The following is a 16,762-nucleotide window of genomic DNA, read 5'->3' on the forward strand; positions in this document are numbered from 1 at the left end:
GAGAATGGAGAATCTCTCGAGATAGGATGAGAGTTGGGTGGCTATGATGGATTCCAGCATTTTGGTCAGGAGAGGGATATTAGCTATTGGGCGATAGCTGGAAGGGATGGAGGGGTCGAGATCAGCTTTTTTCAGAAGTGGGGACAGGGAAATGTGTCCCATTTCTGTAGAAAACAGGCCTGAGAGCAGGGCGGAGTTTAAGATTTTGGTGAGAGATGAGATGGCCTGTGCTGGAATGTTCTCATATAGATAGGAGGGGAAAGGATCCAAGGAGCAGTTGCAGGCTTTTAACTTGAGGCAGAGCTTAGAGACCTGAGAGTCGGACACAGGCTCGAAGGCGGTCCAGGATCTGTCGGCTGGGATATGGTTCACCTCGGTTAAATTGGGGTTGGAGGTAGTGGGCATCAGAGAGTTGTAATCGGGTGTGGGGGGGAAGGAGCTTCGTAAGGTAGACACTTTCTCATTGAAAAATTTTGCTAGATCGTTCGCGGATGGAGAAGAGGGGAGTGGGGAGGAATCGTGTTTGGAGGATATGGAACGCCAGATGTTGAACAGAGTGTTGCTTTGGTTGTTGGAGCATGAGATTTTGTTGCCGTAGTAGTTCTTCCTTGATTTTTTTAATTCGGTGTTATAGAACCTAATGGAGGCCCTCCAGGATTGTCTGTCTGTGGGGGAATTGGATTTTTTCCATTTTCGTTCCAGTGATCGACATTGCTGCTTTAGTTGTCTGTGGTAGGGAAGGTACCAGGGGGCCTTGCGGGAGTAGGAGACAGTTTTTGTGGATAGGGGGGCGAGGGAGTGGTAGGTGGTCTCAGAGAGGGTGATCCAATTGTGCCAGTTGGATTCAGGGCTTGAAGGGTTGGGGGTAGTGGTGAGTAGGTTAAGAAGTTTTGCCCAGAACAGGTCGCTCGCAATTTTCTTTCGGAAGGTGATAGTATTGGGGGAACGGGAAGGGGGTTCGAGGTGGGACATGAAAATGGGGAGGCAGAAAGCCCCTAGGAAGTGGTCGGACCAAGGGACAGGGTCCCAGCGAGTGTCGCTGATTAAAGTTTTGTGTTCGGTGAGGTCAATGAAGCTGATGATGTCTAACGCATGCCCCTTTTCATGGGTTGGGGAGGGAGCCAGGGGGGGGAAGCCTAAAGAGGTGAGGAAGTTGTTGAGATCAATAGCATCCTTGTTGGTGGTATCATTTATGTGAAGATTAATGTCCCCAATGATTAGTAATCTTTGGAATTTGAGGAAGGCGTTTGTAATGGATTCGAGGACGAGGTCGGAGGATTTGTTCCAGGGGGATGAAGGTGGGCGGTATAAAAGCAGGATGCCTAGTGGGTGCGGGTGGAGCTCGTCATTGACAGAGGCGAGCATGTATTCTAGGGAAGCATGGCAACCCTTTTCAAGGAGCTGGACGTCGAAGAATGATTTATGGAGGAGAGCCAGGCCACCTCCTTTTCGGTTAATTCTAGGGGAGAAGAGGCCTTGGTATCCGTGAGGACAGAGTTCGTTTTGAGAGAATATATCATCTTTTGCGATCCAAGTTTCAGTGATGAATAAGAAACCGGGGTTGAGATCTTCAAGAAGATCCTTCAGAATTTGGGTTTTGTTGCATGCGGATCTGGCGTTACAGTATAGAGATGGGACTGGGGTGAGAGAGTCTGAGGTATGGTTGGGAAGGTTGGCAGGGGGTATGGGCTTTAAGGAGGCGCGATAGACCTTAAACTCTGAGCTGAGAGCCCTGTTTAGAGAGTGACTCTTATTAACTAAACTAGAGGAAGTGTGCCTAAAGCAGAGAGATGGGTGGAGGAAGGGATATTTTTTTTTTAGATTTACCAAAAAGGGGGTGGAAATAAGGGGGCATCTTATGGAGCGAATACCCAATCCCAACCCATTACCTTACTTAGTTCCTCCAGTGGTCCTGACCTTCCCGTCCCTCTGGCTGACCCCTAACTAGCTGCCGTCAGTAGAATGGCTTGGCGGGACGGTACTGGGCGTGGCGCGCTTGGTGTCGAGTAGGCATCAGTGTTTGCGGAGTCAGGGGGGAGTAGAGGCGGCAGTGAGGAGCAGCGGTGGGGGGTTGCTGTCGGTTCACTGTGGGTGTGCGTGTGGGCCTATGTGGAGACCGGAGTGGCGCTGCAGGGCCTTCTTGGCTGTGTGGCTGCTGGGGCAGGAAGACTCGTGTTGTGCAGATGGGAGCGATGCAGAGCCGCTGTTGGCGGTTGTTCGATGATTCTCTGTGCCTCTACCCCTTATTGCCTATTCACGTTAGCCTGGCATGCTTGGGAGAACGTCATGGATTCCTTGCCGCTGCTGGGCTGAACCGGTGGGTCGGTGTGGCCTTTCCAGCTGCCATGTGGAGCTGTTCTGTAGGCTGTTTAGTCAACAAGGCTTTCAGGTACATTTTCTGTGTTGCAGGGGGAGGGGGTTGTTGAGGGCAGTTTAGTCAGCAAGGCTTTCAGATATATTTTCTGTGTTGTGGGGGGGGAGCGTTTGAGGGTGCAAAAAAGCACTGTGGATCTCTGGGGTGTTTATGACCTGGTAGCACAATGGTCGAGTGGGATAAAGCAGCGGTTAGCTTAAGACATTGCTCAACCATGGGACTGGTATGATGTGCAGGTCTAGGCTGGGATATTGTGCAGTGAGAAGGAGTGTGAGCTGGTTTGGGGTAGGATTGTTCTTGAATTGGAGGGTGACAGTGGTGTGTTTGTTGGTGGGATGGGGATGTAAAAGGGGTATAATATGGGTTCATACTAGATTAAACTACCATAAGGGGGGTGGAGAGCCCTGCTTGCCTCGGGGTGGGGTTCCCTGCCTGCCACTAGACCTGCCTGCCCTGTGCCCTGTCCCTGCCCACCCTGTGCCCTGTCCCTGCCCACCCTGTGCCCTGGTCCCAGCCTATCACTAGACCACCAGAGGGGGACAGGGTGCAGAGCCTGGCAAGGAGTGGGGGAGGTGGGGTTGGGTGCAGAGCCTGGCAGGGAGAATTTGGTTCAGAATGTTTTTTTCTTGTTTTCCTCCTCTAAATCTAGGGTATGTCTTGTGGTCAGGTGCATCTTATGGAGCGAAAAATACGGTAAATTTATTATTTATAATATAGAAACATAGAATATGACGGCAGAAAAGGGCTGTAGCCCATCAAGTCTGCCCACGCTAATGACCCACCCCCAGACTTCACCCGGCTAGAGATCCCACATACATATCCCATTTCTTTTTGAAATCGAGCACGCTGCTGGCATTAATCACCTGCAATGGAAGTTCATTCCAATGATCGACTACCCTTTCAGTGAAGAAATACTTCCTGGTGTCGCCATGAAATTGCCCACCTTTGATTTTCAGCGGATGACCTCTTGTGGTTGAAGGTCCTTTAAGAAAGAAGATATCATCTTCCACCTCGATGCGGCCCGTGATATATTTAAAAGTCTCAATCATGTCCCCCCTCTCTCTACGTTCCTCGAGCGAGTATAGTTGCAGTTTATTCAGTCTTTCCTCATATGGGAGGTTCTTGAGTCCCGAGACCATCCTGGTGGTAATTCGCTGAACCGACTCGATTCTCCGCACATCTTTTTGATAATGTGGTCTCCAGAATTGAACACAATATTCAAGATGAGGTCTCACCATGGATCTGTACAGGGGCATTATGACTTCGGGCCTCCGGCTGACGAAACCTCTACGGATGCATCCCACCATTTGTCTAGCCTTGGATGCAGCTTTCTCCACCTGCTTGGCAGTTTTCATATCTGCACTAATGATTACTCCCAATCACGTTCTTCCCTAGTCCTAGCTAAGGTCTCACCATTCAGAGTGTAATTTCTGCTTGGGTTTTTGCTGCCAAGGTGCATGACCTTACATTTTTTGGCATTAAAGTCCAGCTGCCAAGTCGAGGACCAATGTTCCAATAAGAGCAGGTCCTGTTCCATACTGTCGGGTAAGGTGCTGTTATCTACTATGTTGCATAGTTTGGCGTCGTCAGCGAATAGTGTTATTTTACCTTGAAGCCCTTGAGTCAGGTCTCTTATGTATATTTTGAAAAGGATCGGTCCCAAGACCGATCCCTGTGGCACTCCACTGGTCACCTCCGATGTATTGGAGGGGGTACCATTAACCACCACCCTCTGGATTCTACCGCTTAACCAGTCATTGACCCATGTCGTCAATATCACTCCCAATCCCATCGAAGTCATCTTGCTCAACAATCTGCGGTGCGGGACGCTATCAAAAGCTTTGCTGAAGTCCAAGTACACGACGTCTAGAGACTTCCCCATATCCAGTTTCCTTGTAACCCAGTCAAAGAAGCTGATCAGATTGGATTGACAGGACCTTCCCTTTGTGAATCCATGCTGCTGGGGATCCTGTAGATTCTCCTCTGTCAGGATCGTATCTAATTCTTGTTTAATAAGTCTTTCCATGAGTTTGCTCACTATTGAGGTGAGACTGACCGGTCTGTAATTCGCAGCCTCCGTTCTGCAACCTTTTTTGTGCAATGGAATGACGTTAGCTGTTTTCCAGTCCATGGGGACTTTTCCGGTACTTAGGGAAAGATTGAACAGCACGGATAGCGGTTTCCGCCAGGACATCACACAACTCCCTAAGAATCCTGGGGTGTAGATTGTCCGGTCCCTTGGCTTTGTTCACCTTGAGTTTTGATAGTTCACCATGGACGCTGCTGGGTGTAAACTTGAAGTTTTGAAACGGGTCTTCCGAGGTTTGCCTTGCCTGCAGTTGTGGACCGGTCCCCGGCGCCTCACAAGTAAAGACTGAGCAAAAGTATTCATTTAGTAGTTTGGCTTTATCAGAATCCGTTTCTGCATAGGTCCCGTCTGTTTTCCTGAGACGTACTATCCCATCTGTGTTTCGTTTCCTGTCGCTAATGTATCTGAAGAAGGATTTATCCCCTTTTTTAATGTTTTTCGCTAGTTGTTCTTCTGTTTGAATCTTGGCCTCTCTGACTGCCGCTTTGACTGCTTTAGACCTGGTCAGATAGTCTTCTTTTGTCACCCTGTTTCCTGTATGCTTGTAGGAAATAAAAGCTTTTTTTTTTCCTTGACAAGATCCGAGATCTCTGCAGAGAACCACTGGGGCTTGTTCTTTCTCCGTCGTTTGCTTACTGTTTTTATATAGCGGTTTGTTGCCTCATGCAAGGTGCATTTCAGGATTGACCACATAGCCTCTACATTATTGGTTTCAGCTTGGTTTTGTAGCGCCTGATGGACGAAGTCTCCCATGCGTTTAAAGTCAGTGCCCCGAAAGTCGAGGACCTTTGTTGCTGTGTTTGATCTAGTGAAGCCTATCTTGATGTTGAACCATACCATGTTGTGGTCCCTGGAGGCTAGTGTATCGCCTACCGAAACTTCTGAAACGCTTTCTCCGTTGGTGAGTATCAGGTCCAGTGTCGCCTGATCTCTGGTGGGCTCCAGCACCATTTGTTTGAGTCGCGCCCCTTTTATGGAGGTTAAAAGCCTTCTGCTGCCGCTGGTAGAAGGCTTTTAACCTCCATAATCACCTTTAGCCAAGGTGGAGAATAAAAAATACATGCACAATATAGCAAACAAAAACAGCATCGAAGACAAAATTCAAAATAAAAACAGATATTAAATCAGGTTATAAGCAAAACAAAACAGATGCTGCTTCAAAAAATACATAAGAATAGCCGCTGCTGGGTCAGACCAGTGGTCCATCGCGCCCAGCAGTCCACTTACGCGGCAGCCCCCAGGTCAAAGACCAGTGCCCTAAGCACTTATCTAATCTAATCTTCCATTTGTGAGTCTCACAAACCTATACAAGCTCAAGGCGACAGATCAAAGAGGAAAAGGGAAATTAGAGGGGAGGGAACATGGAAGAAGTAAAGGGAGGGGCCTAGAAGTAGGGGGTGCAATACAGAAGCTAAACAGTTAAATGTCAAAGAGGTGGGTCTTTAGATTTTTCCTGAATGCGGTATAGTTTGTCTCTAACCACCCTACCTTTTCTCTGTATATCCCTAGGCTCAGACATTGACACTAGAGAATGACACGGGGGAAAATAATCTGTCCTCGTCACTGCCCCATCACCGGACCACCGTCCCCTTCACCGCCCTGTCCCTGCTGTCCCCATCACCGCCCCATCCCTGCAGCATCCATCCACCCTTCCCTCTCGCCACCTCACCGCCCTTCAGCAGCCCAAGAATCTCCCTCCCCCTTACCTTTGCAATGTAAAGAAACAAGGGAGGGAAGGTGCGCGGTCACCGATCGCATGTGACTCCTTCCCTCTCTCCCTCCCTCCGGCCAAATCTATCTCCCTCCCTCCCCCTTACCTTCGTTGTGCTTTAGAAAAGAAACTGAAGCCGGCGAAGCCTGCCTGTGCTACCCTGCAGTTGCGTATGTGTGGGCGGAAGCTTCTTCTCTGACGCAACCGGAAGTTGGAGGTAGGAAGGTGACCGTGCATCTTCCCTCCCTTAACTGCGGGGACAAGGCCATTCACTGCTCCACGGCGCAGTGGATGGCCTTGTCCCCGTGCCTACAGTGAGCACTTCCTCCCCACTCCATTTTGGCGGGTTACCCGCGGCTTACCACAGGTAACTGCCACCGTGTCATTCTCTCATTGACACTCTCCTTTTCTCCCACCATCCCCTTTCCCCAATATGCTCCACTATTTCTTTATTCAGACCCACACAGGTTGAACCTCACCATTACTTCCCTCGTCTAGCAAGGTCTTTTGTAGCTGTTGTCTCATTTTCACTGAACTGTAAAAGCAGAATGTTGGACAGGAGAATTTTATGTGCAAGTTCTACATTGGTCTACTGTAGTTTCTCTTGCAGTCATCAGCTTGAAGCAGTTTAGTGAAATGGAGCTCACTTGCAAGTTTATACCTGTATTGTTATCCCCTTGTCCTTTCTGTCAATATAATGTAATTGTTTTCCCTGCCCTTATCTTTATCTAATTCCTGCAGGTTCAGGGCTGGCACCGGAAAGCCACATCCTGTGGCTTTCTGTTGGTTCCCGTCCTGGAGGGCCCATTTGCTTTGCCCAGTTACCTATATGGGGATCCACTGCGTGCACAGCTCTTCATTCCTCTGAATATCAGCTGTTTGCTGAAGGAGGGCAGTGATAATCTGTTTGATGGTAGGTATATCCATGAACTTGCTTTGAATTCTTATAGCTTGACACTGATGGACACTGAGAGGATGATAAAGTACTATTGAACTGCAGACATAACTTTCTGGACCAGAGGGATTTCTTTGTTTGTCCAAAACTAGTACATAAAGTCAAAATGGGGCAGACTGTTCATAGGAGACTCAGAGGTAAGGGTTGCATAACTGGAATAAGCCCCCAGCTGTTGGTGGGGTGGGTATTATAAGGCTGGGAGATGTCTCACTCTTAAAGACAAAAATGAAAGCATATACTTACTTTTCGGTTTAGGTTTTGACCCTGAAACCTACTGGGATCGTATGCATCTTTTTCAGGAGGCGATTGCATACAGGTTAGTGCTGCACATAGCACTTCAGCAAGCACTTTACCTGTTCACTTTATCTGACACGGTACTAGGTTTCAAAATGTCTTAGCTGCTGTACAGTAATTTCTGTTTAGGATACCAGAGTTTCCAGTTGGGTTTTCAGGATATCAATAAAGTATATTAGAGAGATTTGCATGCACAATGTCCATTGCATGCCACTTTCTCATTAGGTTCATGGTAGATATCCTGAAAACTTGACTGGCTTGAGGTCCTCTAGAACAGAGTTTCTCAACATGCAGTATGCGTACTCTTAGGGGTATGTGAGCCGCATGTTGGGGACACTGCCCCCCTTCCTCCTTAATCGCTGCCGCCAGGGATACTATGCCCTCCTTCCTGCCTGCCCTCTTCCACCGAAGCACCACTGCCACTAGGGATCCTATGCCCTCTTTCCTGCATTCCCCCCTCCACCAAAGCTGACTCGGAAAGGCTTCCCTCCGATGTCAGAGCTGGCATCAGAGGGAAGCCTTCCAGGTCAGTGGGAGATCCCAGTTACCTCCTTCAGGGTTGTTTCTTCTGGCCTTAAGCCATAAATGGATGCATTGGTGGCAGCGACTTTTGTACGCTGCATGTGGCTGACCCGGAAGCCTTCTCTCTGACGTCAGAGCTTAGAATTTACATATACTGTATGTGTAGAAGTGGCAAAAGATGTGTGTAAATTGAAGATTAGGTTTATACCTTCAATAATTTTCTTTCTGTTAGTCCCTGTAGGATACCAAATGTTAGGTGTTCAATCCCAACCCGCAATCCAAGAGTTGCAGAAACCCAACACTTTTCTGAGCATAGGCTCCACCCCCTTAGCCTGAGAGCTAGTAAACATATCCAGTTAAGTCCCAAAGCCAAGACACATACCTGAACAAATCCATGACAAGGGGGTACAGGGGAAGATCAGAAACAAAATACAGACTAAAGGGTACTAATAATACACCCAACAATCCCCCAAAAATGCAGCGTTTAAGAGCCGTTGTCCACGACGCATCCCTGTGCTGCTGAAGGCAGGAAGGAGCATCCTAACTGGAGAGCCCTGAAGGGAGTGAGTGCATTATAGCAAGTAAGAGAGAAAAGGGACATGATCGTGGGACAAAGAGAGAAAGGAGGGGGGTAATTTGGGACAAAGGCTGGAAGGCAGTGAAGGGTGCACAAATTTGGGACACAGAAGGAAGGGAGGAAGGAAGCACTAACAGGAGAATTGTTGGGCATGAGTGAGTGAGTGAGAGAGGGAAAGAAATGGAGCACATGGGGAAAGGAAGAAAGAGGAAAATTGTTGGGCATAGAGAGAGGATTGCGGTACAAATGCTTGGGGAAGAGAAGGATGAGAGGGAGAAATGTTGGTGGTGGAGAGGGAACAGAGGGACAAATTGAAGGGGATGCAATGGGGAGGAATGTTGGGCATAGTGATGGAGGGAGAGATATGGCATGGTATTGGAGAGGGGTGATGGATGGAGAATTGGGCATGGAGCTGGTGGGCAGTGGTGAAAAATGCACATGATCCGGTGGATGAGAGAGGGAGATATATTGGATGTGGCAGTAGAGGGGGTGGGAGAGAAGCACCATGGATCTATCTCGATCTCTCTCTCTTTCCCCATTCCCTTTGCAGCAAGGGAGAGAATAAGAAAAAGACAAATGGATAGTGAGAGAGAGAGGGAGACATGTTGCCAGTGGGGATGGAGGAGAGAGGAAGAAAAGTTGGAATCATGGAGGGACAGAGAGAGCTGCTGGTTGGAGAAGTGAATGAGGTCTGGAGGAGAGGAAGCATGCAGGAGGCAAAAAGAAAGAAATATTGGATGCACAGTCAGAAGGAAATGCAACCCAACTCGTGAAATCACCAGACAACAAAGGTAGGAAAAATTATTTTATTTTCAATTTAATGATCAAAATGTGTCAGTTTTGAGAATTTATATCTGCTGTCTATATTTTGCACTATATTTGTCTATTTTTCTATAGTTGTTACTGAGGTAGCATTGCATATTTTAAAGTCATCTGCCTTGACCGCTTTGAAAAAAAAAATTGAATATATATGATAATTAACATGTGCTTTGTGGGTTTTTTTTTATTTTCTGGTTACCATTATGTATTAATAAGATTACATTGTGTGTATATGACAAATGAATGGAAGAAATTGCATTACAATTAGTACTATTATTAAGGGGGGTGGAGTCTGGGGCGGAGCTTGGGTGGGGGCACTCGGTTGATATTTGTTAGACTTAGGGGGTACTTGACTTGAAGAAGTTGAGGAACACTACTCTAGAACATGTTTGGTTTAAGAGATCTCTGTTCCAGCTTATATCCGTTTTACTGGTATTCCAGAGTCCTTGCTGTAGTCCTTCTGAATTTAGGTTTGCAACTTCTATAATACACCAAGGATCTGATTTACTAAGCTTTTACCCATAGAAAAAATGACAGTCAAGCCTTAGTAACCAGGCTCTCTGGATATAATTTTATTAAGATTTATTAGTGGTCCCTTTTTTGTTTTTTTTCAGGTTTGGATTTATTCAGGACAAATATTCCGCTTCAGCTTTTAATTTCCCATCAGAGAACAAACCACAGTACATTCATGTAACAGGTAAGGGATACTGAAGCATAACCTAATATACAACAGAGAGAGCTGTGGAAGAAAACAAATTGCTGGCACTTTTCTTATAACCCTTTCTGGTTCCATCAGCTTTTTGCTCACTCATTTGATAATCTGCTAGTAATGGGGAAAGGGGATTGGATTTCATATACCGCTTTTCTGTGATTACAATCAAAACAGTTTACATTTCATATACAGGTATTTATTTTATACCTGTGGTAGTGGTGGAAATAGTGGTCTTCATATGGTAGTAGAAATGGTCAACTGAACAAGTTCTTAGAGAAAGTAGTTTGCTATTGAGATAGCCAGAAATTGAAGGAACAGGTTTAAAGACCTAGGTAATAGTGCTGCAGAGGATGACTGTCTCTCCTTCTTACCTCACAGGGACTGTCTTTCTACAGCTGCCATATTCCAGGAGGAAATATTCCTCTGGACAGCAACGCCGCCGACGCAATTCCACCAGCTCCACCAATCAGAACATGTTTGCTGATGAGCGCATTGGCTACAACTGGGCCTACAACACCTTGTTAACTAAGACATGGCGCTCCAGTGCCACTGGTGATGAGAAATTTGCTGACCGGTTGCTCAAGGATATCACAGACTTCTGTGCTAACAAGGACAACCGTTTGCTGGCCTTCTGGACAAACTGCCTGGATAAAATGCATGCTAGTGCACCATGAAAGAAGCACCGTGCAGGGAAAGCGGAGAAACGTACCATAAGCACAGATGCACTTTTAAATCACAGGTACAGCTGATAATGACAAGTCTTAAGCCTGTGAGCAAGCAGAACTGCAGGCATCTGTTAATTTGCTATAAGAGCCTGAAGGTTCTGCAATGATTGCAAAGGGTTAAGGCAGATTAGTGGGCTGACTTCTTTCGAGTAGTTGATATAGTTTGAAGTTGACTTGTAGAGTCAGCTACTATTGAGCTATAGCTGCAACAAGCTTAAAACCAAACCATGCAGACCCCAGAAGTGCCTGTGCTCACCAGAGATGGGACAATGGACAAAATGCAGTAGGAAAGTTAGAAATAGCACTTTTGCTAGTCTGGGAATATTGGAAAGAAATTCAGGAATGTTGGGCATACTGAGGATTTTGATTTTATTCAATCCAGATGGAGCCAAGATAGAGCTGAATAAGTTCTGCAGATCTCCCAGGACACAGAAGGTAGAAGAGGGTGCACATATCCCCAGGACTTTCAGCACACAAGGGGGCTATAGACCGAGGTCCCACAGGAAAGCAGTGGTGCTGACTTTATGTAGGAGTTGTATTGTGGGTAACAAAGTCTACCGAAAGCTTGTTAGTGCCATGGTAAACAAAACAGTCTATTCTTTCATACTCTCCTCTCCTCTCCCAACGGTTCCTCTTTGCTGCTGTAAACTACCCCCGAAGATAATTTTTCTGAAGGATCAGGAGGTTTCAATTGTCCTTGGGGCAACTGACATACAAGGCCTGATTGCTATTGGCTTACAAGGGCTGCACTATCAAAATACTGGATAATTTTTCATAGTGCTAAATATTAAAATATACCATATATGCTTAACTATAGGTTGATCCCATGCATAGGTCAAGGGCATTTGTAGACCTAAAAATGGTCTAAAATCTCGACCCGTGTAAAGGTCAGCCCTCACCTGGGCCAGCACCTCTCTTCCGCCCCCCGCCCCCCCACCAGCCTGGGAAATTTTAACCTGCTCCCTGTGTAGTACCTGCAGAAAATAGCATTAGAGTGACAGTAGCGATCCTCGAAGGCTGCTTGCAGACTGCCCCAGAGCACTGATTCTTTCCACCAGACAGGAAATTGACTTGCTTCCTGTTTGGCAGGAAGAATCATAAAGGGTGCTCCGGGACAGGCTGCAAGCAGCCTCCAAGGATCACTGCTATGGCTCTGAAACTACTTTTTGCAGGTACTACACAGGGAGTGCAGTGAGGGGTTCCTGGACTGGTGGGAGGAGGGAGAGAGGGGAACAGCTTTCCACCAAAGGAGGGGGAGAGAGATGCTGGTCCAGGTAGGGTCACACAGATAAGACCTCCCTAATTTTCCTAGTGCTTTTTGTGCAAAATTTCTCAACTTTTATAATTGAGTATATAGAGTAGATAAGAAAATGTTAAGATGGCCTTGCTACCATGCTGATGCCCACAGATTGACTGAGAGAAGCTAGATGGCCTGAGTTAACATGTAAAGAAAACTGACAGCAGCATGAGTAGTTCTTCATATGAGTGACTGGATTCTACTGTATCTTTCAGCCACAGCTCTCTGTATTGCACAGAGGGAAATGACACTCCTAAAGGCAGCAGTCAAAACCTAGAAATCCAAAGGGAAATCGGTATAGCACAGACAGAAAATGTTTATTGCATACAAACCTCTGTTCCCTGCCAGGGTTAACGTGTTTTGGTTTTAATTGACTGTTAAAACCATTTTGCTGTTTTGTTAAGGAATGTAGCCACTATCAGGTTTGGTAGGAATTAGGATTATTGCAAGGACTGGTTGTTTATTAAACTTGGGATCTTGAATTGTACCCAGAGTAACAGAGAACCAAAATGGAAGAAAACAAAAACTGGCTTGGATGAGGAACAATATTTATATAACAATTTATATAAACTGCCTTTCTGAATGATCAAATTCAACAAAAGAAGTGCAAAGTATAAATGTATACCACAAAAAAAAATGATAGCAAGCAGTCAGCAGCTAGTATTACATTTCATGTCAAAATGAAGTGACCTAATCATAAACAATCTTTGTGAACAACATAATTAAAACAGAAGACAGTAAAACCCATTATAGCAACAGAATGGCATAATCTGAAAGTAAAATAATAAATCCAGATCCAATCTATCCAATCGTTATGAAAATAGTAACAAAATAAGGGGATAGTTTTGGTGTTTCTTTGTACTGTTTATCAGCTAGTCACTCTTACTACTGTCAGACCATTGCATACAATCTGTTATTACCCATATATATGATGAGGTGATCAATTCCTTGACCCAATGTCAAGTCCAAAACAGACTTCAATAGTTGCAGTATAATAAACTGCATTATATTTACAATTAATGCAGCCCCCAGTTTCCTGTGGCGTATTTTTCAAGATATTATGCCAATTATATGATGCATTTTCATAAATCTGCACATTAAATTCTACATTTTAAAAACATGTATTTTTTTTTTTTTGGTCATTTTATCTTGCATTTTTTGTGTCTAACTGATTTGGTCCTTTTTTGTAGAGGAAAGGAATCTTAGTGATTTGAAGCTGGGAACAGTGAATAATGGAAGTGGTCTGGTGTTTGAAGAGAGAGAGGAGGAATTTCAGGCACGATAAGGGTGGAAGCATGGATGGTGATGTAGCAAAAAGGGAAAGGAGGATAGAAGGTACATGGAGCACAGGAAGAAGAATGGAGGGAGATCATGTAGTGCAGTATTTCTCAACTTCTTCAATCCAAGTACCTCCTAAGTCTAACTGTGTTTCCAGAGCTGCCTTATCTGCTGGCTGGTTTTCTCTTCTTCACTTTCTGCATTACATCTATCTTTGGCATCAACTTTTAACATTCAACTTTTACAATTTTTCTGCTTTCTTTTCAAGATCTACTTTTCCATGTCTACCTTCCACTCTCCTCACCATGGTCTGCAATCTCACTTTCCCTACCTCCCCACTTCTGTGGTCCAACATCTTCCTTTCCCCCCTTCCCACAGTCTGGCATCTCTCCTTCCCACAGTCTGGCATTTCTCTCTTCTCTTCCTGCCTTCCCTTCCATTCCTTGGTCTGGCTCTCTCTTCTTTCTTCCCTCCCCCTCCCCTTTCCAGTGGTCTGACATCTCTCTCTCTCCTTCCCTCTCCCTCCCCCTTCCAGTGGTCTGACATCTCTCTCTTCCTACTTCCATCACCCTTCTCTGGATCTGACATTTCTCTCTCCCTTCCTCTGGTAGAAACATCTCTGATTTGACTGGAACAGTTGTTTTGCTTGTATTGGATGATCGTTGCCTCATATTTGGCAGTTTTCTTTGTTGTTGCTGTTATTTGCTGCTTTACAATTTCCAAGGCATTTCTGACCTTCCTAACTTTTTTTCTAACTGATAAATTTTATTGCAAAATATACCACACATACAAGCAAGAAATGTTATACCATTTCCAATTGACAAACATCGGATTGGTGCATGTGTGTTCTCTAATGCACCCGATCCAGTGAAGAGCACTTAGCTACAGTCTAACATAGTCCTGTATAACCCTCCACCCTAACTTTCCCTTATCCCAGGACAAGCAGGCAGGTATTCTCACTAGTGGGTGATGTCATCCGACAGAGCCCCGATACGGACATCTTGCAAGCATGTCTTGCTTGAAGAAACTCAGAAGTTTCGAGATGCCCGCGCATGCGCCAGTGCCTTCCCGCCCGATGGTCTGGGCGTGTCTCCTCAGTTCTTTTTCTTCCGCGGAGCTGAGAAGTCTATCTTCAATTTGCGCCCATTGAATCTCTTTTTTTGCCTTCTATTTTGCCGCGGGTTGAGTTCTTTTGGCTCTCCTGTGCATTTATTTCTTTCTTTGATTTCTTTAAAAAAAAAAAAAAAAAATTTTTCCTTCCGATACCGGGACGGCCGCGTGGCTGGGGCCCCGCGCCTTCGACCTTACGGCAGAGCTTTTCCGGCCTATGTCCCGGCCGATTACCGGTTTTAAAAAGTGTAGCAAGTGCCAGCGCGCGATTTCGCTCACGGACCCTCATCGACGCTGCTTACAGTGTCTGGGACCGGATCACTTCCCGAAATCGTGCCGGCCTTGCTCCACTCTGACGGCGAGAGCGTTTAAGCGCCGCTGTCTACTGTGGGAGTCCATGTTCAAGATGGAAGCTTCATCGGATCCTGCAGCTTCGACATCAACATCGACGGGTGCTTCGACTCCTTCAGCGAAGCCCTCTGCCTCCCTGGCTGCTTCGGGCCTCCTGAAACCGGCATCGTTCACACTGGTTTCGGCCCCGGCTTCGGCGCCGGTGCCTTCCTCCGTCTCCTCGGAGCAGGTATCGACCCCTACAGTTCCACCGGTGGTGCTCAAGGTGCCGAAGACTGGCAAGCAGAAGCACGCAGCACCGAAGGAGCGCGGAGACCGTGCGGAAGGGCCCCCTTTTGGTGCAGATCCCTCCATATCGGCTTCGTTGCGGTCCCTTCTGGAGGCTCAGTTCGTAGAGCTCATGCAGACCATGGGGCCTCGGCTGATTGCCACCATCCAGGGTGACCTCCCAGCTTCAGCTTCGAGGGGCGGACTTCCTCCTCGCCGCACGACCTCGTTGCTCGGCGAGGAGGAGTGGCGAGCGGTGTCCGGGTCCTCGAGGAGGTCTTCCGTTAGTGCTGTGCCTCCTTTGGAACCGATTCCCTCGAGGAGGGCCTCCCTTAGTGATATGCCTCCCTTGGAGCCCATCCCCTCGAGGAAAGCCTCGTTTAGTGACCAGCCTCCCTTGGAACCGGTTACTCCGCCCCATGACTCAGTGTGGCGTCCACCTTCGGGGCCACCCAGTCCTGGGCATAGCAGGAAGCAGGACGAGTTCTTCCGAACCCCCTATCAAGCCTGGGCGTCGTCGGGGGAGGCGCCGATTCTTCCGCCTCTGCGATTGACGGCATCGAGTCCGATCTGCTCCTTGGAGGCGTCTGACCCAGTTTCTCACAGACGGGCTCGATCCCCTTCCAGGCATCGAGAGGGGCATCGATCCAGACATTCTTCGAAGCATTCCTCTCGGCACTCGACCGTCTCGCCTCAGAAGAAATTGCCTCGGTTGGGTTATGCTGCTTCGACTGGGTCTCCTCCTCCGGGCCCGGAGTTCGAGGACCCCGAGGTTTTCTACTCGTCCTGTTGCTCGCAGGCCTCTCTGGAGCCTGAAGCCTCTTCTTCTTCTAGTCCGTCTCGCAGACTTGCGACGGCAGACCAACTGTCCTTTTCATCGTTCCTCAGGCAGATGGCAGATGACATGGACATTACTCTCGATGCTGGGTCTCGATATTCCAAGGAGTACCTCGATACCATGCACTTGCCTCGTCCTCTGGCAGAGTCCTTGCGGCTTCCCCTGCACAAGCTCCTCGACCAGACCTTCATGCGATGCTTCGAGTCTCCTTACTCTATCCCTGCGGTCCCTGGCAAATTGGATGCGCGGTACCGCACGGTGCATCATAAAGGCTTCGAGGGTCCTCAGCTTTCTCACCAGTCCCTCCTGGTCGAATCCTCGCTCAAGCGGTCTCATCCTGGCCAGGTCTATGCTTCAGTGCCTCCGGGCCGCGAGGGCAGAACCATGGATAAGTTTGGTCGACGCATCTATCAGAATTCGATGATGACGTCTCGAGTCCTGAATTACAATTTCCACTTTGCAGCCTACTTGGAATTTTTTCTACCTGTGCTTCGGAAGTTCACACCATACATCGAGTCCCAGGCTAGGTTTGAGTTTGAGGAAGTGGTTGCTTCGCTGTCCCAACTTCGGCTTCAGTTAATGCAATCTGCCTATGATGCGTTCGAGCTCTCAGCCCGAGCGGCGGCCTGCTCGGTGGCGATGCGCCGGTTGGCCTGGTTGCGGACCATTGATATGGACCCGAATCTTCAGGACCGCCTGGCGAATGTCCCGTGTGCTGGGGCGGATCTTTTTGACGAATCCATCGAGACTGTCACGAAGAAGTTGTCTGACCACGAAAAGTCCTTCCAATCTATCCTTCGGCCGAAGCCTAAGCCTCAGCAGTCTCGACCTTCTCGCCCGCCG

At 47.4% G+C, this 16,762-nt stretch overlaps 1 protein-coding gene across 6 annotated transcripts in view; it reads left to right on the top strand.

Annotated features, from left to right (window-relative positions):
- The window catches only part of DEPDC5 (DEP domain containing 5, GATOR1 subcomplex subunit), a 123,865-nt gene extending 112,096 nt beyond the window's left edge, over window positions 1-11,769 (top strand). For 3 of the 6 annotated variants that reach the window (XM_033956671.1, XM_033956670.1, XM_033956673.1), the window contains 4 exons: window positions 6,916-7,087; window positions 7,385-7,445; window positions 9,956-10,038; window positions 10,432-10,727. In XM_033956671.1, the coding sequence (XP_033812562.1) occupies window positions 6,916-7,087; window positions 7,385-7,445; window positions 9,956-10,038; window positions 10,432-10,727 (612 nt within the window). Of the gene's footprint in view, window positions 1-1,705; window positions 2,887-6,915; window positions 7,088-7,384; window positions 7,446-9,955; window positions 10,039-10,431 lie in introns of those variants that run through there. The other 3 variants (XM_033956668.1, XM_033956669.1, XM_033956672.1) reach the window with 2 other exon arrangements.
- The last annotated feature ends 4,993 nt before the right edge of the window (window positions 11,770-16,762 follow it).

Source organism: Geotrypetes seraphini, chromosome 8 (assembly GCF_902459505.1).
Source record: "Geotrypetes seraphini chromosome 8, aGeoSer1.1, whole genome shotgun sequence".
In the NCBI taxonomy this organism is placed as follows: domain Eukaryota; kingdom Metazoa; phylum Chordata; class Amphibia; order Gymnophiona; family Dermophiidae; genus Geotrypetes; species Geotrypetes seraphini.